Source organism: Salmo trutta, unplaced genomic scaffold, assembly GCF_901001165.1.
Source record: "Salmo trutta unplaced genomic scaffold, fSalTru1.1, whole genome shotgun sequence".
Taxonomy (NCBI): domain Eukaryota; kingdom Metazoa; phylum Chordata; class Actinopteri; order Salmoniformes; family Salmonidae; genus Salmo; species Salmo trutta.
This window is the reverse complement of record NW_021822907.1, coordinates 1-25,000: the sequence shown is the minus strand read 5'-3', so window position 1 is coordinate 25,000 and position 25,000 is coordinate 1. Positions and strand designations below refer to the sequence as shown.

The following is a 25,000-nucleotide window of genomic DNA, read 5'->3' as shown; positions in this document are numbered from 1 at the left end:
TCTACTGATGAACCCCCCCCTTACCTCTACTGATGAACCCCCCCCCTTACCTCTACTGATGAACCCCCCCCCTTACCTCTACTGATGAACCCCCCCCCCCTTACCTCTACTGATGAACCCCCCCCCCTTACCTCTACTGATGAACCCCCCCCCCTTACCTCTACTGATGAACCCCCCCCTTACCTCTACTGATGAACCCCCCCCCCTTACCACTACTGATGAACCCCCCCCCCTTACCACTACTGATGAACCCCCCCCCCTTACCACTACTGATGAACCCCCCCCTTACCTCTACTGATGAACCCCCCCTTACCTCTACTGATGAACCCCCCCCCTTACCACTACTGATGAACCCCCCCTTACCTCTACTGATGAACCCCCCCCTAATACCTCATTGACCAGCTGCAGGCTGCTCTGCCTGGAGTTCTTCAGGTTGACGGACATCTCAGTGATGCAGTCCTCATCTATATAACCCAACTAGAGAGGAGAGAGAGAGGGGGAGAGAGATGGAGAGAGAGGGGGAGAGGAGAGAGAGATGGAGAGAGAGGGGGAGAGAGAAATGGAGAGAGAGAGATGGAGAGAGGGGGGGAGAGAGAGAGATGGGGGGAGAGAGATGGAGAGAGAGAGAGGGGGGAGAGATGGAGAGAGAGGGGGAGAGAGATGGAGAGAGAGAGAGGAGAGAGAGATGGAGAGAGAGAGGAGAGAGAGATGGAGAGAGAGGGGGAGAGAGAAATGGAGAGAGAGAGATGGAGAGAGGGGGGGAGAGAGAGAGATGGGGGGAGAGAGATGGAGAGAGAGAGAGGGGGGAGAGATGGAGAGAGAGGGGGAGAGAGATGGAGAGAGAGAGAGGAGAGAGAGATGGAGAGAGAGAGGAGAGAGAGATGGAGAGAGAGAGAGAGATACAGATTAATGTAGGGTCTGTCTGTCTGTGCTGAGTAATTAAATGAAATGTTGGTTATTTAACTTTTTCTTTTAACGTAAAATAAATAATAAACGCTCATTTTTTTGGGGGGGGTGGAGAGAGAGAGGGGGGGGTTCAATTACTTGAATTCCATTTTATTCCGTTTTTTCTGAGCTCAAATGTGTTTTTCATGACGCATCTCTACCTGAAAATACAGGATCTAAATGATATTTGGTATTCAACAGTCATAAAAGTCTTATTTACTTTGAAGAACTACTGAAATAGTGATTTTTAATCAAACAGCAGCTCTATAGAAATGAAATGACGACTTTGGAATGAAGGAATAAAGTCATTAAATAAAACTAAATGTAATATAGACAATATAACAAGTGAAATATGTTATTAAAATACAGTAATGTGAACAAATTATGGTTAATAACTGATCAGCAGTCACTACCATCATGGGACTCAACACACAGTGAATTTAAATGTTTAAAAAAATATATATATAATCCAAACGGAAAACCGTGATACTTTAAATAATACATTATAATCAAACTGAAACCTTAAAAAGCACTAATGTGTGTGTGTGTTTAGGGTGAAAAGGGGGGATACCTAGTCAGTTGTACAACAGAATGTATTTAACTGAAATGTGTCTTCAACATTTAACAGGTACTGGGGGGGGGGGCCGCCCGCCGCCTCGAACCGCCGGGCCGCCCGCCGCCTCTAAGACTCATGGGGGGGTCCACTGAAAGACTCATGGGGGGGTTCACTGAAAGACTCATGGGGGGTCCACTGAAAGACTCATGGGGGGGTCCACTGAAAGACTCATGGGGGGGTCCACTGAAAGACTCATGGGGGGGGTCCACTGAAAGACTCATGGGGGGGTCCACTGAAAGACTCATGGGGGGGTCCACTGAAAGACTCATGGGGGGGGTCCACTGAAAGACTCATGGGGGGGTCCACTGAAAGACTCATGGGGGGGTCCACTGAAAGACTCATGGGGGGGTCCACTGAAAGACTCATGGGGGGGTCCACTGAAAGACACTATGGGGGGGTCCACTGAAAGACACTATGGGGGGGTCCACTGAAAGACTCATGGGGGGGTCCACTGAAAGACACTATGGGGGGTCCACTGAAAGCTGACTAGCAACAACTGGGACCTAAAAGACACCCAACATGAGAAGCACAAACATTTGCCCAAGTAGAGGAAAACCAAAGATAAACCAACACCAAACTGAAAGACAGAAAGCAAAGCAAACAGTTGGAGCAAAACCAAATGAGATAAAGGATTTTGTCTACAACTAAAGGCTTCGACCCTCCGCATCTATCAAGACAACTAAAGGCTTCGACCCTCCGCATCTATCAAGACCACTAAAGGCTTTGACCCTCCGCATCTATCAAGACCACTAAAGGCTTTGACCCTCCGCATCCATCAAGACCACTAAAGGCTTTGACCCTCCGCATCTATCAAGACCACTAAAGGCTTTGACCCTCCGCATCTATCAAGACCACTAAAGGCTTTGACCCTCCGCATCCATCAAGACCACTGGAGAACTGGGTCAGCCACCCTTAAATAGCACCTGGACCAGCACAGGTGAAACACCTTCCCGCTAATGAGACGGCAACCAGCACAGGTGAAACACATCCTGACTAACGAGGTGACACCAATCTATTCGCCCTACCTGCTAACGAGCTATACGTGGTAAAGTCCAACCTCAAAACGTACAAGGAAAAACAGAAACCTGTAACAAGGCGCGTTCTTGGCCGTTCTCAGGCGCGTTTGGCCGTTCTCAGGCGCGTTTGGCCGTTCTCAGGCGCGTTTGGCCGTTCTTTGGCGCGTTTGGCCGTTCTCAGGCGTGTGTGTGTGTGTGTGTGTGTGTGTAGGTGTGTGTGTGTGTGTGTGTGTGTGTAGGTGTGTGTGTAGGTGCGTGTTCTTACAGGCTGCTTGCTGTGCCACTCCACAGGGCTGTCATAGCCAGACGTCATCCAGGGGTGGTCTAGGAGTTGTCTGATGGTCACACGATGCTTTGGATCCACCTACACACACACACAATCAATAACTCCTCCTACACACACACAATCAATAACTCCTCCTACGCACACACAATCAATAACTCCTCCTACGCACACACAATCAATAACTCCTCCTACACACACACACAATCAATAACTCCTCCTACACACACACACAATCAATAACTCCTCCTACACACACAATCAATAACTCCTCCTATACACACACAATCAATAACTCCTCCTATACACACACAATCAATAACTCCTCCTACACACACAATCAATAACTCCTCCTATACACACACAATCAATAACTCCTCCTACACACACACAATCAATAACTCCTCCTACACACACAATCAATAACTCCTCCTATACACACACAATCAATAACTCCTCCTATACACACACATAATCAATCAATAACTCCTCCTACACACACACACAATCAATAACTCCTCCTACACACACAATCAATAACTCCTCCTATACACACACAATCAATAACTCCTCCTACACACACACAATCAATAACTCCTCCTACACACACAATCAATAACTCCTCCTATACACACACAATCAATAACTCCTCCTATACACACACATAATCAATCAATAACTCCTCCTACACACACACACAATCAATAACTCCTCCTACACACACAATCAATAACTCCTCCTATACACACACAATCAATAACTCCTCCTATACACACACAATCAATAACTCCTCCTATACACACACAATCAATAACTCCTCCTATACACACACAATCAATAACTCCTCCTATACAAAACCTGATCATATGGCAAAATCAAAAGAGCAAGAGGAGGTGTGAGTGAGTGAGTGAGTGTGTGTGTGTACCTGCATCATCTGGTTGAGCAGCAGGATGCTCCCAGGAGACAGCCAGTGAGGGTTGTGTGTGTGTGTGTGTGTGTGTGTGTGTACCTGCATCATCTGGTTGAGCAGCAGGATGCTCCCAGGAGACAGCCAGTGAGGGTTGTGTGTGTGTGTGTGTGTGTGTGTGTGTGTACCTGCATCATCTGGTTGAGCAGCAGGATGCTCCCAGGAGACAGCCAGTGAGGGTTGTTGTACGTTCCTCTCTAGAACATTGAGGTTAGTTTTACACCAGGGCTTTGGATCTGGCTTTCACACGTAGCACAAATATTTAGTTGAGGGAAAGAGAAACCGTCCTGGTTGAACCTTTTCTCCAGAGAAACAGTTCTGAACTATATTAGTGGCGCTAAATGTTTTCCCTTCTACCGTGTCAGAAATAGCTGGCCGTCGCAGAACTACTAGCTGGCTGAACTATTTGTTAAAACAACTATGTTCTACCACGTTACCTTGGATACCTAGCTAACAACCACGTTCTGTCACGTTACCTTGGATACCTAGCTAACAACCACGTTCTGTCACGTTACCTTGGATACCTAGCTAACGACCACGTTCTGTCACGTTACCTTGGATACCTAGCTAACAACCACGTTCTGTCACGTTACCTTGGATACCAAGCTAACGACCACGTTCTGTCACGTTACCTTGGACACCTAGCTAACGACCACGTTCTGTCACATTACCTTGGATACCTAGCTAACAACCACGTTCTGTCACGTTACCTTGGATACCTAGCTAACAACCACGTTCTGTCACGTTACCTTGGATACCTAGCTAACAACCCTGTAACTTGACCAATAGAGAGACGGTATCTAATAACAACCCTGTAACTTGACCAATAGAGAGACAGTATCTAATAACAACCACCCTGTAACTTGACCAATAGAGAGACAGTATCTAATAACAACCCTGTAACTTGACCAATAGAGAGACAGTATCTAATAACAACCCTGTAACTTGACCAATAGAGAGACAGTATCTTACAGTGATTTTCCTGTAGAGGACCATACAGTTGTCGTCGTCAAAGGGCAGATATCCACACAGCAGAGCAAACAGCAGTACGCCCATACTCCACACATCAGCCTGGTAACACAACACACACATTATACACACACACTATATATCCACACATCAGCCTGGTAACACAACACACACACATTATACACACACACACACACACACACACACACACACACACACACACACACACACACACACTATATATCCAAACAGCAGTACGCCCATACTCCACACATCAGCCTGGTACACACACACACACACACACTACCGTTCAAAAGTTTGTGGTCACTGAGAAATGCACATTTTTTGTCCAGACTTGTGAAGCATCTGTTTCTCAAACTAGACACTCTAATGTATTTGTCCTCTTGCTCAGTTGTGCACCGGGGCCTCCCACTCCTCTTTCTATTCTGGTTAGAGCCAGTTTGTGCTGTTCTGTGAAGGGAGTAGTACACAGCGTTTGTACGAGATCTTCAGTTTATTGGTAAGTTCTCACATGGAATAGCCTTCATTTCTCAGAACAAGAATAGACTGACGAGTTTCAGAAGAAAGTTCTTTGTTTCTGGCCATTTTCAGCCTGTAATGGAACCCATAAAATGCTGATGCTCCAGATACTCCACTAGTCTAAAGGACAGTTTTATTGCTTCTTTAAATCAGAATAACAGTTTTCATCTGTGCCAACATAATTTCAAAAGGGTTTTCTAATAATCAATTCGCTTTTTAAAATGATAAACTTGGATTAGCTAACACAACGTGCCATTGGAACACAGGAGTGATGGTTGCTGATAATGGGCCTCTGTACGCCTATGTAGATATTCCATATTAAAAATCAGCCGTTTCCAGCTACAATAGTCATTTACAACATTAACAATGACTACACTGTATTTCTGATCAATTTAATGTTATTTTAAATGGACAAACAATTTGCTTTTCTTTCAAAAACAAGGACATTTCTAAGTGACCACAAACTTTTGAACGGTAGTGTGTGTGTGTGTGATATACACACACACTCATTATATTCACACACCCAGATATATCCCCCCCCCCACCCCCAACGGGTGTCTCACCTCAGATCCGATGTAGGATTTCCCCTGGATGAGTTCTGGAGCGGCATAGGCTGGACTACCACAACAGGTCATCAGCTCATATCCCAGACCCCCCTATAAAGACAGACTGTGGTGAGGCTGGACTACCACAACAGGTCATCAGCTCATATCCCAGACCCCCCTATAAACACAGACTGTGGTGAGGCTGGACTACCACAACAGGTCATCAGCTCATATCCCAGACCCCCCTATAAAGACAGACTGTGGTGAGGCTGGACTACCACAACAGGTCATCAGCTCATATCCCAGACCCCCCTATAAAGACAGACTGTGGTGAGGCTGGACTACCACAACAGGTCATCAGCTCATATCCCAGACCCCCCTATAAAGACAGACTGTGGTGAGGCTGGACTACCACAACAGGTCATCAGCTCATATCCCAGACCCCCCTATAAAGACAGACTGTGGTGAGGCTGGACTACCACAACAGGTCATCAGTTCATATCCCAGACCCCCCTATAAACACAGACTGTGGTGAGGCTGGACTACCACAACAGGTCATCAGCTCATATCCCAGACCCCCCTATAAAGACAGACTGTGGTTAGGCTGGACTACCACAACAGGTCATCAGCTCATATCCCAGACCCCCCCTATAAACACAGACTGTGGTGAGGCTGGACTACCACAACAGGTCATCAGCTCATATCCCAGACCCCCCCTATAAACACAGACTGTGGTGAGGCTGGACTACCACAACAGGTCATCAGTTCATATCCCAGACCCCCCTATAAAGACAGACTGTGGTGAGGCTGGACTACCACAACAGGTCATCAGTTCATATCCCAGACCCCCCTATAAAGACAGACTGTGGTGAGGCTGGACTACCACAACAGGTCATCAGCTCATATCCCAGACAGGACCACCCCATCTATAACACAGTGATTAGACAGGACCGCCCCATCTATAACACAGTGATTAGACAGGACTACCCCATCTATAACACAGTGATTAGACAGGACCACCCCATCTATAACACAGGACTACCCCATCTATAACACAGTGATGAGACAGGACTACCCCATCTATAACACAGTGATTAGACAGGACTACCCCATCTATAACACAGTGATTAGACAGGACCGCCCCATCTATAACACAGTGATTAGACAGGACCGCCCCATCTATAACACAGTGATTAGACAGGACTACCCCATCTATAACACAGTGATTAGACAGGACCGCCCCATCTATAACACAGTGATTAGACAGGACTACCCCATCTATAACACAGTGATTAGACAGGACCGCCCCATCTATAGACAGGACTGCCCCATCTATAACACAGTGATTAGACAGGACCACCCCATCTATAACACAGTGATTAGACAGGACCACCCCATCTATAACACAGGACCGCCCCATCTATAACACAGTGATTAGACAGGACCGCCCCATCTATAACACAGTGATTAGACAGGACCGCCCCATCTATAACACAGTGATTAGACAGGACCGCCCCATCTATAACAAAGTGATTAGACAGGACCGCCCCATCTATAACACAGTGATTAGACAGGACCACCCCATCTATAACACAGTGATGAGACAGGACTACCCCATCTATAACACAGTGATTAGACAGGACCGCCCCATCTATAACACAGTGATTAGACAGGACCGCCCCATCTATAACACAGTGATTAGACAGGACTACCCCATCTATAACACAGGACTACCCCATCTATAAACACAGTGATTAGACAGGACCACCCCATCTATAAACACAGTGATTAGACAGGACAACCCCATCTATAACACAGGACCGCCCCATCTATAACACAGTGATTAGACAGGACCACCCCATCTATAGACAGGACCACCCCATCTATAACACAGTGATTAGACAGGACCGCCCCATCTATAACACAGTGATTAGACAGGACCACCCCATCTATAACACAGGACCGCCCCATCTATAACACAGTGATTAGACAGGACCACCCCATCTATAACACAGTGATTAGACAGGACTACCCCATCTATAACACAGGACCGCCCCATCTATAACACAGTGATTAGACAGGACCACCCCATCTATAACACAGTGATTAGACAGGACTACCCCATCTATAACACAGGACCGCCCCATCTATAACACAGTGATTAGACAGGACCGCCCCATCTATAACACAGGACCGCCCCATCTATAACACAGTGATTAGACAGGACTACCCCATCTATAACACAGTGATTAGACAGGACCGCCCCATCTATAACACAGGACCGCCCCATCTATAACACAGTGATTAGACAGGACCGCCCCATCTATAACACAGTGATTAGACAGGACTGCCCCATCTATAACACAGTGATTAGACAGGACCGCCCCATCTATAACACAGTGATTAGACAGGACTTAGCACACATGAATGAAATCTATATATTTATAGACAACGACCACTAAGCCTCGACACACATCACTGAGACAACATGGCAGTGTGGTTACCTTGGGTTTGGCACAGAGACCAAAGTCTATCAGTTTCAGGTTGTGGTCTTCATCTAGCAACAAGTTCTCCTGAGGGAGGGGGGAGAGAGAGGGGGGAGGAGAGAGACAGAGGAGAGAGGAGAGGGGAGAGAGAGAGGGGGAAAGAGAGGAGAGGGGAGAGAGAGAGAAGGGGGAGAGAGAGGAGAGGAGAGAGAGAGAGGGGGAGGAGAGAGACAGAGGAGAGAGGAGAGGGGAGAGAGACAGAGGAGAGAGAGGAGAGGAGAGAGGAGCATTAACAGTAGTTCCATACACGTATTATACTATATATACCAGGTATTATACTATATATACCAGGTATTATACTATATATACCAGGTATTATACTATATATACCAGGTATTAAACTATATATACCAGGTATTAAACTATATATACCAGGTATTATACTATATATACCAGGTATTATACTATATACCGGGTATTATACTATATACCGGGTATTATACTATATACCGGGTATTATACTATATACCGGGTATTATACTATATACCGGGTATTATACTATATACCGGGTATTATACTATATACCAGGTATTATACTATATACCGGGTATTAAAATATATACCAGGTATTATACTATATACCAGGTATTATACTATATACCGGGTATTAAAATATATACCAGGTATTATACTATATACCAGGTATTAAAATATATACCAGGTATTATACTATATACCAGGTATTAAAATATATACCAGGTATTATACTAGCCTTCCCTGTAGCTCAGTTGGTAGAGCATGGTGTTTGCAACACCAGGGTTGTGGGTTCGATTCCCACGGGGGGCCAGCACAGGGGGAAAAAAAATAAAAATAAAAAAAATAAAAAAAAATATGAATGAAATGTATGAAATGTAAGTCGCTCTGGATAAGAGCGTCTGCTAAATGACTAAAATGTAAATGTAAAATTATACTATATACCGGGTATTATACTATATACCAGGTATTATACTATATATACCAGGTATTATAATATATACCAGGTATTATACTATATATACCAGGTATTATACTATATACCAGGTATTATACTATATATACCAGGTATTATACTATATATACCAGGTATTATACTATATACCAGGTATTATACTATATACCAGGTATTATACTATATACCAGGTATTATAATATATACATTAACTATATACCAGGTATTATACTATATACCAGGTATTATAATATATACATTAACTATATACCAGGTATTATACTATATACCAGGTATTATAATATATACCAGGTATTACACTATATACCAGGTATTATACTATATACCAGGTATTATACTATATACCAGGTATTATACTATATACCAGGTATTATAATATATACATTAACTATATACCAGGTATTATACTATATACCAGGTATTATACTATATATACCAGGTATTATACTATATACCAGGTATTATAATATATACATTAACTATATACCAGGTATTATACTATATATACCAGGTATTATACTATATACCAGGTATTATACTATATATACCAGGTATTATACTATATATACCAGGTATTATAATATATACATTAACTATATACCAGGTATTATACTATATATACCAGGTATTATACTATATACCAGGTATTATACTATATATACCAGGTATTATACTATATATACCAGGTATTAAACTATATATACCAGGTATTAAACTATATATACCAGGTATTATACTATACACCAGGTATTAAACTATATATACCGGGTATTAAAACATATACCGGGTATTAAAACATATACCGGGTATTATACTATATACCGGGTATTATACTATATACCAGGTATTATACTATATACCGGGTATTATACTATATACCAGGTATTATACTATATACCAGGTATTATAATATATACATTAACTATATACCAGGTATTATACTATATATACCAGGTATTATACTATATATACCAGGTATTATACTATATATACCAGGTATTAAACTATATATACCAGGTATTAAACTATATATACCAGGTATTAAACTATATATACCAGGTATTATACTATACACCAGGTATTAAACTATATATACCAGGTATTAAACTATATATACCAGGTATTATACTATATACCAGGTATTATACTATATACCAGGTATTATACTATATATACCAGGTATTATACTATATATACCAGGTACTATACTATACACCAGGTACTATACTATACACCAGGTATTATACTATATACCAGGTATTATAGACACCCACACAGTCTCTGTGAGCGTATCCCTGGTTACCTACCGGTTTCAGGTCTCTGCGAGCGTATCCCTGGTTACCTACCGGTTTCAGGTCTCTGCGAGCGCATCCCTGGTTACCTACCGGTTTCAGGTCTCTGCGAGCGCATCCCTGGTTACCTACCGGTTTCAGGTCTCTGCGAGCGCATCCCTGGGTTACCTACCGGTTTCAGGTCTCTGCGAGCGTATCCCTGGTTACTACCGGTTTCAGGTCTCTTGCGAGCGTATCCCTGGTTACCTACCGGTTTCAGGTCTCTGCGCGCGCATCCCTGGTTACCTACCGGTTTCAGGTCTCTGCGAGCGTATCCCTGGTTACCTACCGGTTTCAGGTCTCTGCGAGCGTATCCCTGGTTACCTACCGGTTTCAGGTCTCTGCGAGCGTATCCCTGGTTACCTACCGGTTTCAGGTCTCTGCGAGCGTATCCCTGGTTACCTACCGGTTTCAGGTCTCTGCGAGCGTATCCCTGGTTACCTACCGGTTTCAGGTCTCTGCGAGCGTATCCCTGGTTACCTACCGGTTTCAGGTCTCTGCGAGCGTATCCTGGTTACCTACCGGTTTTCAGGTCTCTGCGAGCGTATCCCTGGTTACCTACCGTTTCAGGTCTCTGCGAGCGTATCCTGGTTACCTACCGGTTTCAGGTCTCTGCGAGCGTATCCCTGGTTACCTACCGGTTTCAGGTCTCTGCGAGCGTATCCCTGGTTACCTACCGGTTTCAGGTCTCTGCGAGCGTATCCCTGGTTACCTACCGGTTTCAGGTCTCTGCGAGCGTATCCCTGGTTACCTACCGGTTTCAGGTCTCTGCGAGCGCATCCCTGGTTACCTACCGGTTTCAGGTCTCTGCGAGCGCATCCCTGGTTACCTACCGGTTTCAGGTCTCTGCGAGCGTATCCCTGGTTACCTACCGGTTTCAGGTCTCTGCGAGCGTATCCCTGGTTACCTACCGGTTTCAGGTCTCTGCGAGCGTATCCCTGGTTACCTACCGGTTTCAGGTCTCTGCGAGCGTATCCCTGGTTACCTACCGGTTTCAGGTCTCTGCGAGCGTATCCCTGGTTACCTACCGGTTTCAGGTCTCTGCGAGCGTATCCCTGGTTACCTACCGGTTTCAGGTCTCTGCGAGCGTATCCCTGGTTACCTACCGGTTTCAGGTCTCTGCGAGCGTATCCCTGGTTACCTACCGGTTTCAGGTCTCTGCGAGCGTATCCCTGGTTACCTACCGGTTTCAGGTCTCTGCGAGCGTATCCCTGGTTACCTACCGGTTTCAGGTCTCTGCGAGCGTATCCCTGGTTACCTACCGGTTTCAGGTCTCTGCGAGCGTATCCCTGGTTACCTACCGGTTTCAGGTCTCTGGTTACTGCTACCGGTTTCAGGTCTCTGCGAGCGTATCCCTGGTTACCTACCGGTTTCAGGTCTCTGCGAGCGTATCCCTGGTTACCTACCGGTTTCAGGTCTCTGCGAGCGTATCCCTGGTTACCTACCGGTTTCAGGTCTCTGTGAGCGTATCCCTGGTTACCTACCGGTTTCAGGTCTCTGTGAGCGTATCCCTGGTTACCTACCGTATCCCTGGTTACCTACCGGTTTCAGGTCTCTGTGAGCGTATCCCTGGTTACCTACCGGTTTCAGGTCTCTGTGAGCGTATCCCTGGTTACCTACCGGTTCAGGTCTCTGTGAGCGTATCCCTGGTTACCTACCGGTTTCAGGTCTCTGTGAGCGTATCCCTGGTTACCTACCGGTTTCAGGTCTCTGTGAGCGTATCCCTGGTTACCTACCGGTTTCAGGTCTCTGTGAGCGTATCCCTGGTTACCTACCGTATCCCTGGTTACCTACCGGTTTCAGGTCTCTGTGAGCGTATCCCTGGTTACCTACCGGTTTCAGGTCTCTGTGAGCGTATCCCTGGTTACCTACCGGTTTCAGGTCTCTGTGAGCGTATCCCTGGTTACCTACCGGTTTCAGGTCTCTGTGAGCGTATCCCTGGTTACCTACCGGTTTCAGGTCTCTGCGAGCGTATCCCTGGTTACCTACCGGTTTCAGGTCTCTGTGAGCGTATCCCTGGTTACCTACCGGTTTCAGGTCTCTGTGAGCGTATCCCTGGTTACCTACCGGTTTCAGGTCTCTGTGAGCGTATCCCTGGTTACCTACCGGTTTCAGGTCTCTGTGAGCGTATCCCTGGTTACCTACCGGTTTCAGGTCTCTGCGAGCGTGCCCCTGGTTACCTACCGGTTTCAGGTCTCTGCGAGCGTATCCCTGGTTACCTACCGGTTTCAGGTCTCTGCGAGCGTATCCCTGGTTACCTACCGGTTTCAGGTCTCTGTGAGCGTATCCCTGGTTACCTACCGGTTTCAGGTCTCTGCGAGCGTATCCCTGGTTACCTACCGGTTTCAGGTCTCTGCGAGCGTATCCCTGGTTACCTACCGGTTTCAGGTCTCTGCGAGCGTATCCCTGGTTACCTACCGGTTTCAGGTCTCTGCGAGCGTATCCCTGGTTACCTACCGGTTTCAGGTCTCTGTGAGCGTACCCCTGGTTACCTACCGGTTTCAGGTCTCTGTGAGCGTATCCCTGGTTACCTACCGGTTTCAGGTCTCTGTGAGCGTATCCCTGGTTACCTACCGGTTTCAGGTCTCTGTGAGCGTATCCCTGGTTACCTACCGGTTTCAGGTCTCTGTGAGCGTATCGCTGGTTACCTACCGGTTTCAGGTCTCTGCGAGCGTATCCCTGGTTACCTACCGGTTTCAGGTCTCTGCGAGCGTACCCCTGGTTACCTACCGGTTTCAGGTCTCTGTGAGCGTATCCCTGGTTACCTACCGGTTTCAGGTCTCTGTGAGCGTACCCCTGGTTACCTACCGTATCCCTGGTTACCTACCGGTTTCAGGTCTCTGTGAGCGTACCCCTGGTTACCTACCGGTTTCAGGTCTCTGTGAGCGTATCCCTGGTTACCTACCGGTTTCAGGTCTCTGTGAGCGTACCCCTGGTTACCTACCGTATCCCTGGTTACCTACCGGTTTCAGGTCTCTGTGAGCGTACCCCTGGTTACCTACCGGTTTCAGGTCTCTGTGAGCGTACCCCTGGTTACCTACCGGTTTCAGGTCTCTGTGAGCGTATCCCTGGTTACCTACCGGTTTCAGGTCTCTGTGAGCGTATCCCTGGTTACCTACCGGTTTCAGGTCTCTGTGAGCGTATCCCTGGTTACCTACCGGTTTCAGGTCTCTGCGAGCGCATCCCTGGTTACCTACCGGTTTCAGGTCTCTGCGAGCGTATCCCTGGTTACCTACCGGTTTCAGGTCTCTGTGAGCGTATCCCTGGTTACCTACCGGTTTCAGGTCTCTGTGAGCGTATCCCTGGTTACCTACCGGTTTCAGGTCTCTGTGAGCGTATCCCTGGTTACCTACCGGTTTCAGGTCTCTGCGAGCGTATCCCTGGTTACCTACCGGTTTCAGGTCTCTGTGAGCGTATCCCTGGTTACCTACCGGTTTCAGGTCTCTGTGAGCGTACCCCTGGTTACCTACCGGTTTCAGGTCTCTGTGAGCGTATCCCTGGTTACCTACCGGTTTCAGGTCTCTGTGAGCGTACCCCTGGTTACCTACCGGTTTCAGGTCTCTGTGAGCGTATCCCTGGCTACCTACCGGTTTCAGGTCTCTGTGAGCGTACCCCTGGTTACCTACCGGTTTCAGGTCTCTGTGAGCGTACCCCTGGTTACCTACCGGTTTCAGGTCTCTGTGAGCGTACCCCTGGCTACCTACCGGTTTCAGGTCTCTGTGAGCGTATCCCTGGTTACCTACCGGTTTCAGGTCTCTGTGAGCGTACCCCTGGTTACCTACCGGTTTCAGGTCTCTGTGAGCGTATCCCTGGTTACCTACCGGTTTCAGGTCTCTGTGAGCGTATCCCTGGTTACCTACCGGTTTCAGGTCTCTGTGAGCGTACCCCTGGTTACCTACCGGTTTCAGGTCTCTGTGAGCGTATCCCTGGTTACCTACCGGTTTCAGGTCTCTGTGAGCGTACCCCTGGCTACCTACCGGTTTCAGGTCTCTGTGAGCGTACCCCTGGTTACCTACCGGTTTCAGGTCTCTGTGAGCGTATCCCTGGTTACCTACCGGTTTCAGGTCTCTGTGAGCGTATCCCTGGTTACCTACCGGTTTCAGGTCTCTGTGAGCGTACCCCTGGTTACCTACCGGTTTCAGGTCTCTGTGAGCGTACCCCTGGTTACCTACCGGTTTCAGGTCTCTGTGAGCGTACCCCTGGTTACCTACCGGTTTCAGGTCTCTGTGAGCGTATCCCTGGTTACCTACCGGTTTCAGGTCTCTGTGAGCGTACCCCTGGCTGTGGACGTAGGCCAGCGCCGAAACGATCTGTCTGAAGAACACTCTGGTCTCCTCTTCAGACAGACGGTCCTTAGCGATGATGTAGTCAAACAGCTCTCCTCCTGGACAATACTGGAGAAGAAGAAGAGGGGGGGGGGGGGAGAGGTTCAGATTGGGGCTGGTCTGTCTGATGGGGGGGGGGGGGGTCCTACCTTCAGGATCATGTATATCTTGGTATTAGTCTATAACATGGTACAGTCTACAGACATGCTGATGGGGGGGGGGGGGGGTCCTACCTCCAGCACCATGTATATCTTGGTATTAGTCTCTATAACGTGGTACAGTCTACAGACATGCTGGTGGCTCAGACTCTTCATGGCCTCTATCTCCACCTTCACACGAGGAAGGTCCTCCTGCACAGAAGAAGAAAAGGGGTGTTTCTTTAACAAGCCGTCCACATTAGATTAAAACAGTAAAAAACACACTAAATATTAGAGACTTAGACAGATGAAAGAGAGACAGAGAGAGAGGAAGGGAAAGAGAGAGCGAGAGAGAGGAAGAGAGAGAGACAGAGAGAGAGAGAGAGAGAGAGACAGAGAGAGAGAGAGAGACAGAGAGAGACAGAGAGAGACAGAGAGAGACAGAGAGAGACAGAGAGAGACAGAGAGAGACAGAGACAGAGAGAGACAGAGAGACAGACAGAGAGACAGAGAGACAGAGAGAGAGAGAGAGAGAGGAAGGGAAAGAGAGATGAGAGAGTGAGACTCACCCCCAGTTCCTTCTTCTCCATGATTTTAATGGCCACCTTCTCTCCAGTCAGGATGTGGCGACCCAGCTTGACCTTAGCAAAGCCTCCTGTAGGACAACACACACACCCAGCAGAACAGCAGGTCAGATAAGAGACCACACACACCGATTAGAACGGATAACACACACACACACCGATTAGAACGGATAACACACACACACACCGATTAGAACGGATAACACACACACACACCGATTAGAACGGATAACACACACACACACACCGATTAGAACGGATAACACACACACACACACCGATTAGAACGGATAACACAAACACACCGATTAGAACGGATAACACACACACACACACACACCCCGATTAGAACGGATAACACACACAAACACACCGATTAGAACGAATAACACACACACACACACACCGATTAGAACGGATAACACACACACACACACACACCGATTAGAACGGATAACACACACACACACCGATTAGAACGGATAACACACACACACACACCGATTAGAACGGATAACACAAACACACCGATTAGAACGGATAACACACACCCACCCAGACAGCTACATGCACACAAACACACCGATTAGAACGGATAACACACACCCACCCAGACAGCTACATGCACACAAACACATTCCTGGTTGCTCCTGTGCCAGGTATGGATGGGATGAAGTGTCTCACCGGAGCCGATGGTCTCGTAGACTTCATAGTACGTGAGGAGTTCCGCCGCGCTTTCCATGGGCATCTCGCCGAAAACACAACCTTCCAGCTGCGATATAAAAACCCACACAGCGACATTTAGCTGAAAGTCTCCAGAAGGTTAGTTCCGATAGGTGGCTACTGACGGCTAAAATATCATCCCAAACACACAAGCGGTCTGTCTGTCTGTCTAGCTAGCCAACGTTTGCTGCCTGTCAACTAATCAACCTTCGGTCTCCACTGAAACGTCGATAAGCTAATGTTAACTTAAAACGAAATGTTTCAACGCATAAGATGACAATATTATACTTATAATTATAGCATATACAAATACGGTAGTAAACTGTGACAAGACTTATCAATTCAAACCAGTTAGCAACATTGCTACGTTAAGTTAATTCACTGAGTTGCGGGTTGCCAAGCTAGGCTAACGATACTTTTGTACAGTTTGGCTAACTAATTTATCCTACGCTAAAAGCGTCGAACCTACCTTAAATTTAAAAAAAAATTAAAAACTTGGATATACTGAAGAAAGCAAACGTTATCACGAATGTGGGTAAATATATACTTTGTATTTGTAATATACGTCCTGTTGTCGAAGTTTGAATTCCCCACTACAGTGACGACACGTCCTACTTCCGGTGTCTGTATCTCCTTCCTGCCTCTGTCGTTCAGTAATGGCACTGCAGCTATAAAATACATTTATTTTATTTATTTATATTTAACCTTTATTTAATTAGGAAAGTCATTTATTTAATGGCACTGCAGCTATAAAATAAATGTATTTAATTTATTTATATTTATTTTACCTTTATTTAATTAGGAAAGTCATTTATTTAATGGCACTGCAGCTATAAAATAAATTTATTTTATTTATTTATTATTATTTACCTTTATTTAATTAGGAAAGTCATTTAAGAACAAATTCTTATTTACAATGACGGCCTACCCTGTTATTGTATCTATCGTTCAGTAATGGCACTGCAGCTATAAAATAGATGTATTTTATTTATTTAACCTTTATTTAATTTGGAAAGTCATTTAAGTACAAATTCTTATTTACAATGACGGCCTATCCCGTTATTGTATCTATTGTTCAGTAATGGCACTGCAGCTATAACACTGATTCTACACTACAAGTCCCTAACTACAGGATCGAGGATCAGATCATTCTAGCCCACAATCCTAATCTTAAAGGGCCAGTCAGCGGTTGAAACAATAACAAAGCAACTCCACGCCACTGTTTTGGTAAAAAGCTGAAGGATGGGGGCTGGAGAAATGGAATCACTCTCAAATTCATAGACGAAGCTATGGATGCAAGGACTGACCATCCATAACATTCTAGATTTAAAGTTAGACTCAGCGAAATGACGCTTGATGGATTTCCACTATCTTCTGGGCTTGATGGACCTCCACTATCCTCTGGGCTTGATGGAGCTCCACTATCCTCTGGGCTTTATGGAGCTCCACTATCCTCTGGGCTTAATGGACCCCCACTATCCTCTGGGTTTGATGGCTCTCCACTATCTTCTGGGTTTGATGGACCCCCACTATCCTCTGGGCTTTATGGACCCCCACTATCCTCTGGGTTTGATGGCTCTCCACTATCTTCTGGGTTTGATGGACCCCCACTATCCTCTGGGCTTTATGGAGCTCCACTATCCTCTGGGCTTTTTGGACCTCCACTATCCTCTGGGCTTGATGGAGCTCCACTATCCTCTGGGCTTTATGGAGCTCCACTATCCTCTGGGCTTGATGGACCTCCACTATCCTCTGGGCTTGATGGAGCTCCACTATCCTCTGGGCTTTTTGGACCCCCACTATCCTCTGGGCTTGATGTACACAGCTGGTGATACACTTCTGTCTCCCTGGTGACCGGTTCCTACCTAAAACATTCTCCATTCAGGCTGGAAGAGCTTTGATTTCCTCCTTAAGTAGTTTTAATGTTGAGAAGGCAGAAAATGCTAGTGGTTAATGCCTAGTAATGTTACTTCCTGATGTTGTGTTTAGCCACCATGCTAGTGGTTAATGCCTAGTAATGTTACTTCCTGATGTTGTGTTTAGCCACCATGCTAGTGGTTAATGCCTAGTAATGTTACTTCCTGATGTTGTGTTTAGCCACCATGCTAGTGGTTAATGCCTAGTAATGTTACTTCCTGATGTTGTGTTTAGCCACCATGCTAGTGGTTAATATCTAGTAATGTTACTTCCTGATGTTGTGTTTAGCCACCATGCTAGTGGTTAATGCCTAGTAATGTTACTTCCTGATGTTGTGTTTAGCCACCATGCTAGTGGTTAATGCCTAGTAATGTTACTTCCTGATGTTGTGTTTAGCCACCATGCTAGTGGTTAATGTCTAGTAATGTTACTTCCTGATGTTATGTTTAGCCACCATGCTAGTGGTTAATGCCTAGTAATGTTACTTCCTGATGTTGTGTATTGTGTTTAGCCACCATGCTAGTGGTTAATATCTAGTAATGTTACTTCCTGATGTTGTGTATTGTGTTTAGCCACCATGCTAGTCGTTAATGTCTAGTAATGTTACTTCCTGATGTTGTGTTTAGCCACCATGCTAGTGGTTAATATCTAGTAATGTTACTTCCTGATGTTGTGTATTGTGTTTAGCCACCATGCTAGTGGTTAATGCCTAGTAATGTTACTTCCTGATGTTGTGTTTAGCCACCATGCTAGTGGTTAATGCCTAGTAATGTTACTTCCTGATGTTATGTTCAGCCACCATGCTAGTGGTTAATGCCTAGTAATGTTACTTCCTGATGTTATGTTTAGCCACCATGCTAGTGGTTAATGCCTAGTAATGTTACTTCCTGACGTTGTGTTTAGCCACCATGCTAGTGGTTAATGCCTAGTAATGTTACTTCCTGACGTTGTGTATTGTGTTTAGCCACCATGCTAGTGGTTAATGCCTAGTATTGTTACTTCCTGATGTTATGTTTAGCCACCATGCTAGTGGTTAATGTCTAGTAATGTTACTTCCTGATATTATGTTTAGCCACCATGCTAGTGGTTAATGTCTAGTAATGTTACTTTCTGATGTTGTGTATTGTGTTTAGCCACCATGCTAGTGGTTAATGCCTAGGAACACTTTTTTGGTTACTACATGATTCCATATGTGTTATGTCATAGTTTTGATGTCTTCACTATTATTCTACAAAATAGTAAACAATAAAGAAAAACCCTGGAATGAGTAGGTGTGTGTAACGTGTACGCTGGGAGTCGGGAAGCAAAGTACAGTGAGTGAATAATCGAATAAATAAACGAACATGGAACAAAACAAAAAAGGTTTTGTATGTTTTTGTTCTACCTTATGTTATTTTAATATTACATCGTTATTGATTACTGCATTGTTGGGTTTAGAGTTAGCAAGAAAAGGCGTTTCACTGTACTTGTTCACATTAAAACTTCAAACTTGATGTGTGTGTGTTGTAAGTTATTTCAGGGTCCCTCAATGCTCGTAACTGACCACATGTTTTGGCGTGCGCGCACACACACACACACACACACACACACACACAGTATGCATGCATAATCCAACATGGCTTGTATGAAGCTGTTACAGTGGAACGCTGGTGTTCTGGTTCTAGAACTGTTGTCCGGTTAGAATTCACAACATTCCAGAACAGTGTTCCGGAGCCTTCCAGAAATTCTTGGTCTCAACTCTGCAGGGGGGGGGTCGGCGTCTGATCTAGGATCACGGTTTCCCCCCCGTTGACGTAATCTCATTCATTGTGATCTGAAAGGCAGAACTGATCGGGGATCAGCAGAACTCCTACTCTGAGATGCCTCATAGATACAACTTTAACTTTGAAAACCTGTTTTACTGTAAAGATCGTTTGGAATATTTATTTATCTCTCTTCTGTCTTCACATCCGTCATTTTCCAGCAGTTAAAAATCAGAAGGTCTGGAAACTTCTACAGTTACCTCTCACGGTGTGTGTGTGTGTGTGTGTGTGTGTGTGTGTGTGTGTGTGTGTTAGCAGAGTTATGAAAATACTGCGTCCGTATGTGTTTAAAGTTGAACCAATCATTTATGTCCAGATAAATATTACCATAAGCAAGACGGAGAGAAGCTCAGCCAACACCATGAGAGAATGTGAGGTGAGATACACACACACACACACACACACACACACTACACACACACACACACACACACACACACACACACACACACACACACACACACCACACACACACACACACACACACACACACACACACACACACACCCACACCACTACACACACACACACACACACTACACACACACACCACCACCACACACACACACACACACACACACACACACACACACACACACACACCACACACACACACACACACACACACACACACTACACACACACTACTGGAGATGGAGGGTAACAGGACCTGAACAGACCAGATTACTGGAGATGTAACAGGACCTGAACAGACCAGACTACTGGAGATGGAACAGGACCTGAACAGACCAGACTACTGGAGATGGAACAGGACCTGAACAGACCGAAAAACAGGACCTGAACAGACCAGACTACTGGAGATGGCACAGGACACCTGAACAGACCAGGACTACTGGCGATGGAGGGTAACAGGACCTGAACAGAACCAGACTACGGAGATGGACCAGGACCTGAACAGAACCAGACTACTGGAGCTGGAACCAGGCCCTGAAACAGACCAGACTTACTGGAGAGGAACCGGATTCCTTGTTATGACCGACCCAGCGCCTGACTGGAGGACTGGCGAGGTACCGTCAGGACGGCGAACCACGGCTGAACAGACCAGACTACTGGGAGTGGAGGGTAAACAGGACCCTGAACAGGACCAGACTACTGGAGGATGGAACAGGACTGAACAGACCAGACTACTGGAGATGGAGGGTAACAGGACCTGAACAGACCAGACTACTAGAGATGGAGGGTAACAGGACCTGAACAGACCAGACTACTAGAGAATGGAGGGTAACAGGACCTGAACAGACCAGACTACTAGAGATGGAGGGTAACAGGACCTGAACAGACCAGATTACTAGAGATGGAACAGGACCTGAACAGACCAGACTACTGGAGATGGAACAGGACCTGAACAGACCAGACTACTGGAGATGGAACAGGACCTGAACAGACCAGACTACTGGAGATGTAACAGGACCTGAACAGACCGGACTACTGGAGATGGAACAGGTCCTGAACAGACCAGACTACTGGAGATGTAACAGGACCTGAACAGACCAGACTACTGGAGATGTAACAGGACCTGAACAGACCAGACTACTGGAGATGGAACAGGACCTGAACAGACCAGACTACTGGAGATGGAGGGTAACAGGACCTGAACAGACCAGACTACTGGAGATGGAGGGTAACAGGACCTGAACAGACCAGACTACTGGAGATGGAGGGTAACAGGACCTGAACAGACCAGACTACTGGAGATGGAACAGGACCTGAACAGACCAGACTACTGGAGATGGAACAGGTCCTGAACAGACCAGACTACTGGAGATGTAACAGGACCTGAACAGACCAGACTACTGGAGATGGAGGGTAACAGGACCTGAACAGACCAGACTACTGGAGATGGAACAGGACCTGAACAGACCAGACTACTGGAGATGTAACAGGACCTGAACAGACCAGACTACTGGAGATGGAGGGTAAACAGGACCTGAACAGACCAGACTACTGGAGATGTAACAGGACCTGAATAGACCAGACTACTGGAGATGGAGGGTAAACAGGACCTGAACAGACCAGACTACTGGAGATGTAACAGGACCTGAACAGACCAGACTACTGGAGATGGAGGGTAACAGGACCTGAACAGACCAGACTACTAGAGATGGAGGGTAACAGGACCTGAACAGACCAGACTACTAGAGATGGAGGGTAACAGGACCTGAACAGACCAGATTACTAGAGATGGAACAGGACCTGAACAGACCAGACTACTGGAGATGTAACAGGACCTGAACAGACCAGACTACTGGAGATGTAACAGGACCTGAACAGACCAGACTACTGGAGATGGAGGGTAACAGGACCTGAACAGACCAGACTACTGGAGATGGAGGGTAACAGGACCTGAACAGACCAGATTACTGGAGATGGAACAGGACCTGAACAGACCAGACTACTGGAGATGGAACAGGACCTGAACAGACCAGACTACTGGAGATGGAACAGGACCTGAACAGACCAGACTACTGGAGATGGAGGGTAAACAGGACCTGAACAGACCAGACTACTGGAGATGGAACAGGACCTGAACAGACCAGACTACTGGAGATGGAACAGGACCTGAACAGACCAGACTACTGGAGATGGAGGGTAAACAGGACCTGAACAGACCAGACTACTGGAGATGGAACAGACCTGAACAGACCAGGACTACTGGAGATGTAACAGGACCTGAACAGACCAGACTACTGGAGATGGAACAGGACCTGAACAGACCAGACTACTGGAGATGGAAACAGGACCTGAACAGACCAGACTACTGGAGATGGAGATGTAACAGGACCTGAACAGACCAGACTACTGGAGATGGAGGGTAACAGTCCAGGATTCTGTGTTATAATGATGCTGAACCAGGCCTCTGAAGTGTCCAGGATGCTGTGTTATAGTGATGCTGAACCAGGCCTCTGAAGTGTCCAGGATGCTGTGTTATAATGATGCTGAACCAGGGCTCTGAAGTGTCCAGGATGCTGTGTTATAATGATGCTGAACCAGGGCTCTGAAGTGTCCAGGATGCTGTGTTATAGTGATGCTGAACCAGGGCTCTAAAGTGTCCAGGATGCTGTGTTATAGTGATGCTGAACCAGGGCTCTGAAGTGTCCAGGATGCTGTGTTATAGTGATGCTGAACCAGGGCTCTGAAGTGTCCAGGATGCTGTGTTATAGTGATGCTGAACCAGGGCTCTGAAGTGTCCAGGATGCTGTGTTATAATGATGCTGAACCAGGGCTCTGAAGTGTCCAGGATGCTGTGTTATAATGATGCTGAACCAGGGCTCTGAAGTGTCCAGGATGCTGTGTTATAATGATGCTGAACCAGGGCTCTGAAGTGTCCAGGATGCTGTGTTATAATGATGCTGAACCAGGGCTCTGAAGGGTCCAGGATGCTGTGTTATAGTGATGCTGAACCAGGGCTCTGAAGTGTCCAGGATGCTGTGTTATAATGATGCTGAACCAGGGCTCTGAAGTGTCCAGGATGCTGTGTTATAATGATGCTGAACCAGGGCTCTGAAGTGTCCAGGATGCTGTGTTATAATGATGCTGAACCAGGGCTCTGAAGTGTCCAGGATGCTGTGTTATAGTGATGCTGAACCAGGGCTCTGAAGTGTCCAGGATGCTGTGTTATAATGATGCTGAACCAGGGCTCTGAAGTGTCCAGGATGCTGTGTTATAGTGATGCTGAACCAGGGCTCTGAAGTGTCCAGGATGCTGTGTTATAGTGATGCTGAACCAGGGCTCTGAAGTGTCCAGGATGCTCTATTATAATGATGCTGAACCAGGGCTCTGAAGTGTCCAGGATGCTGTGTTATAATGATGCTGAACCAGGGCTCTGAAGTGTCCAGGATGCTGTGTTATAATGATGCTGAACCAGGGCTCTGAAGTGTCCAGGATGCTGTGTTATAATGATGCTGAACCAGGGCTCTGAAGTGTCCAGGATGCTGTGTTATAATGATGCTGAACCAGGGCTCTGAAGTGTCCAGGATGCTGTGTTATAATGATGCTTTTCTCGACTATTATTTCTTCATGTCATGTTATTTTAGAAAATGTCTTTAATAACCTGTTGTAAACATTACCATCTACATTGGCGGCCATTTTGAATTCCGCATCTCGGTTAAGTTTGAAACGTTCACCCACTTCTGGGATGTTTTCATATCATCAGAGGAATGTTTGTTCCAATTCTAATGCTTTTTATCTGTTTGCATAACAGTTTTTTAAATGGGAAAATACCAGCTATTATGGCAGCTATTTAACAATTTTTGTAATAATTTGCTTCTCGGTTAAGTTTGTAATGTTCACCCCTTTCTGGGATGTTTTCATATCACCTGTGAGGAATGTTTGTACCAAATGTCATGCTTTAAAACCTTTTTTTATTTATTGTTGCTAAGGCTCCAGACTAGGAGGAGAGAGTTGTGTTGTTTGATTCCCTGCCAGTGAACTTCCTGTAAACCTCTGAATCATTCTAATTGGTTCCTGATATGGCTGGTCCGTAGCGGTATATCATTTAATGGTTTGATTCTTCAGGGAGTGAATCATCAGGTCAAGTGGTTCTGAATCAGACGTAACCAGCGGCCTCCTGGGAAATGTGGTTCTGGGGGGGGGGGAGATCTGAGTAACATTTTGGAGAGAAGAGAGGAGGGTAGAAAGGGACCTCTCTCTCCCTCCATCTTTCTCTCCCCTCTCCCCCAGAGAGGTGGGGAGAAGAGAGGAGGGTAAAAAGGGACCTCTCTCTCCCTCCATCTTTCTCTCCCCTCTCCCCCAGAGAGGTGGGGAGAAGAGAGGAGGGTAAAAA

The 25,000-nt window shown here is 46.1% G+C and overlaps 1 protein-coding gene and 1 long non-coding RNA gene across 2 annotated transcripts in view; both read right to left on the bottom strand.

The window, feature by feature from the left end:
* The window catches only part of melk (maternal embryonic leucine zipper kinase), a 40,519-nt gene extending 23,397 nt beyond the window's left edge, over positions 1-17,122 (bottom strand). Inside the window, 11 exon segments of the mRNA XM_029745989.1 lie at positions 391-477; positions 2,843-2,941; positions 3,956-4,024; positions 4,800-4,898; positions 5,900-5,992; positions 8,386-8,454; positions 14,959-15,102; positions 15,267-15,383; positions 15,740-15,825; positions 16,439-16,526; positions 16,947-17,122. Coding sequence (XP_029601849.1) covers positions 391-477; positions 2,843-2,941; positions 3,956-4,024; positions 4,800-4,898; positions 5,900-5,992; positions 8,386-8,454; positions 14,959-15,102; positions 15,267-15,383; positions 15,740-15,825; positions 16,439-16,502 — 927 coding nt within the window. The 5' untranslated portion in view covers positions 16,503-16,526; positions 16,947-17,122.
* LOC115186314 (uncharacterized) lies at positions 13,373-13,738 on the bottom strand. Its single transcript, XR_003875681.1, has 3 exons — positions 13,707-13,738; positions 13,571-13,648; positions 13,373-13,512 (listed from the first exon to the last, which is right to left on the bottom strand). It is a non-coding gene; the product is annotated as an uncharacterized LOC115186314 (long non-coding RNA).
* Positions 17,123-25,000: the final 7,878 nt, after the last annotated feature.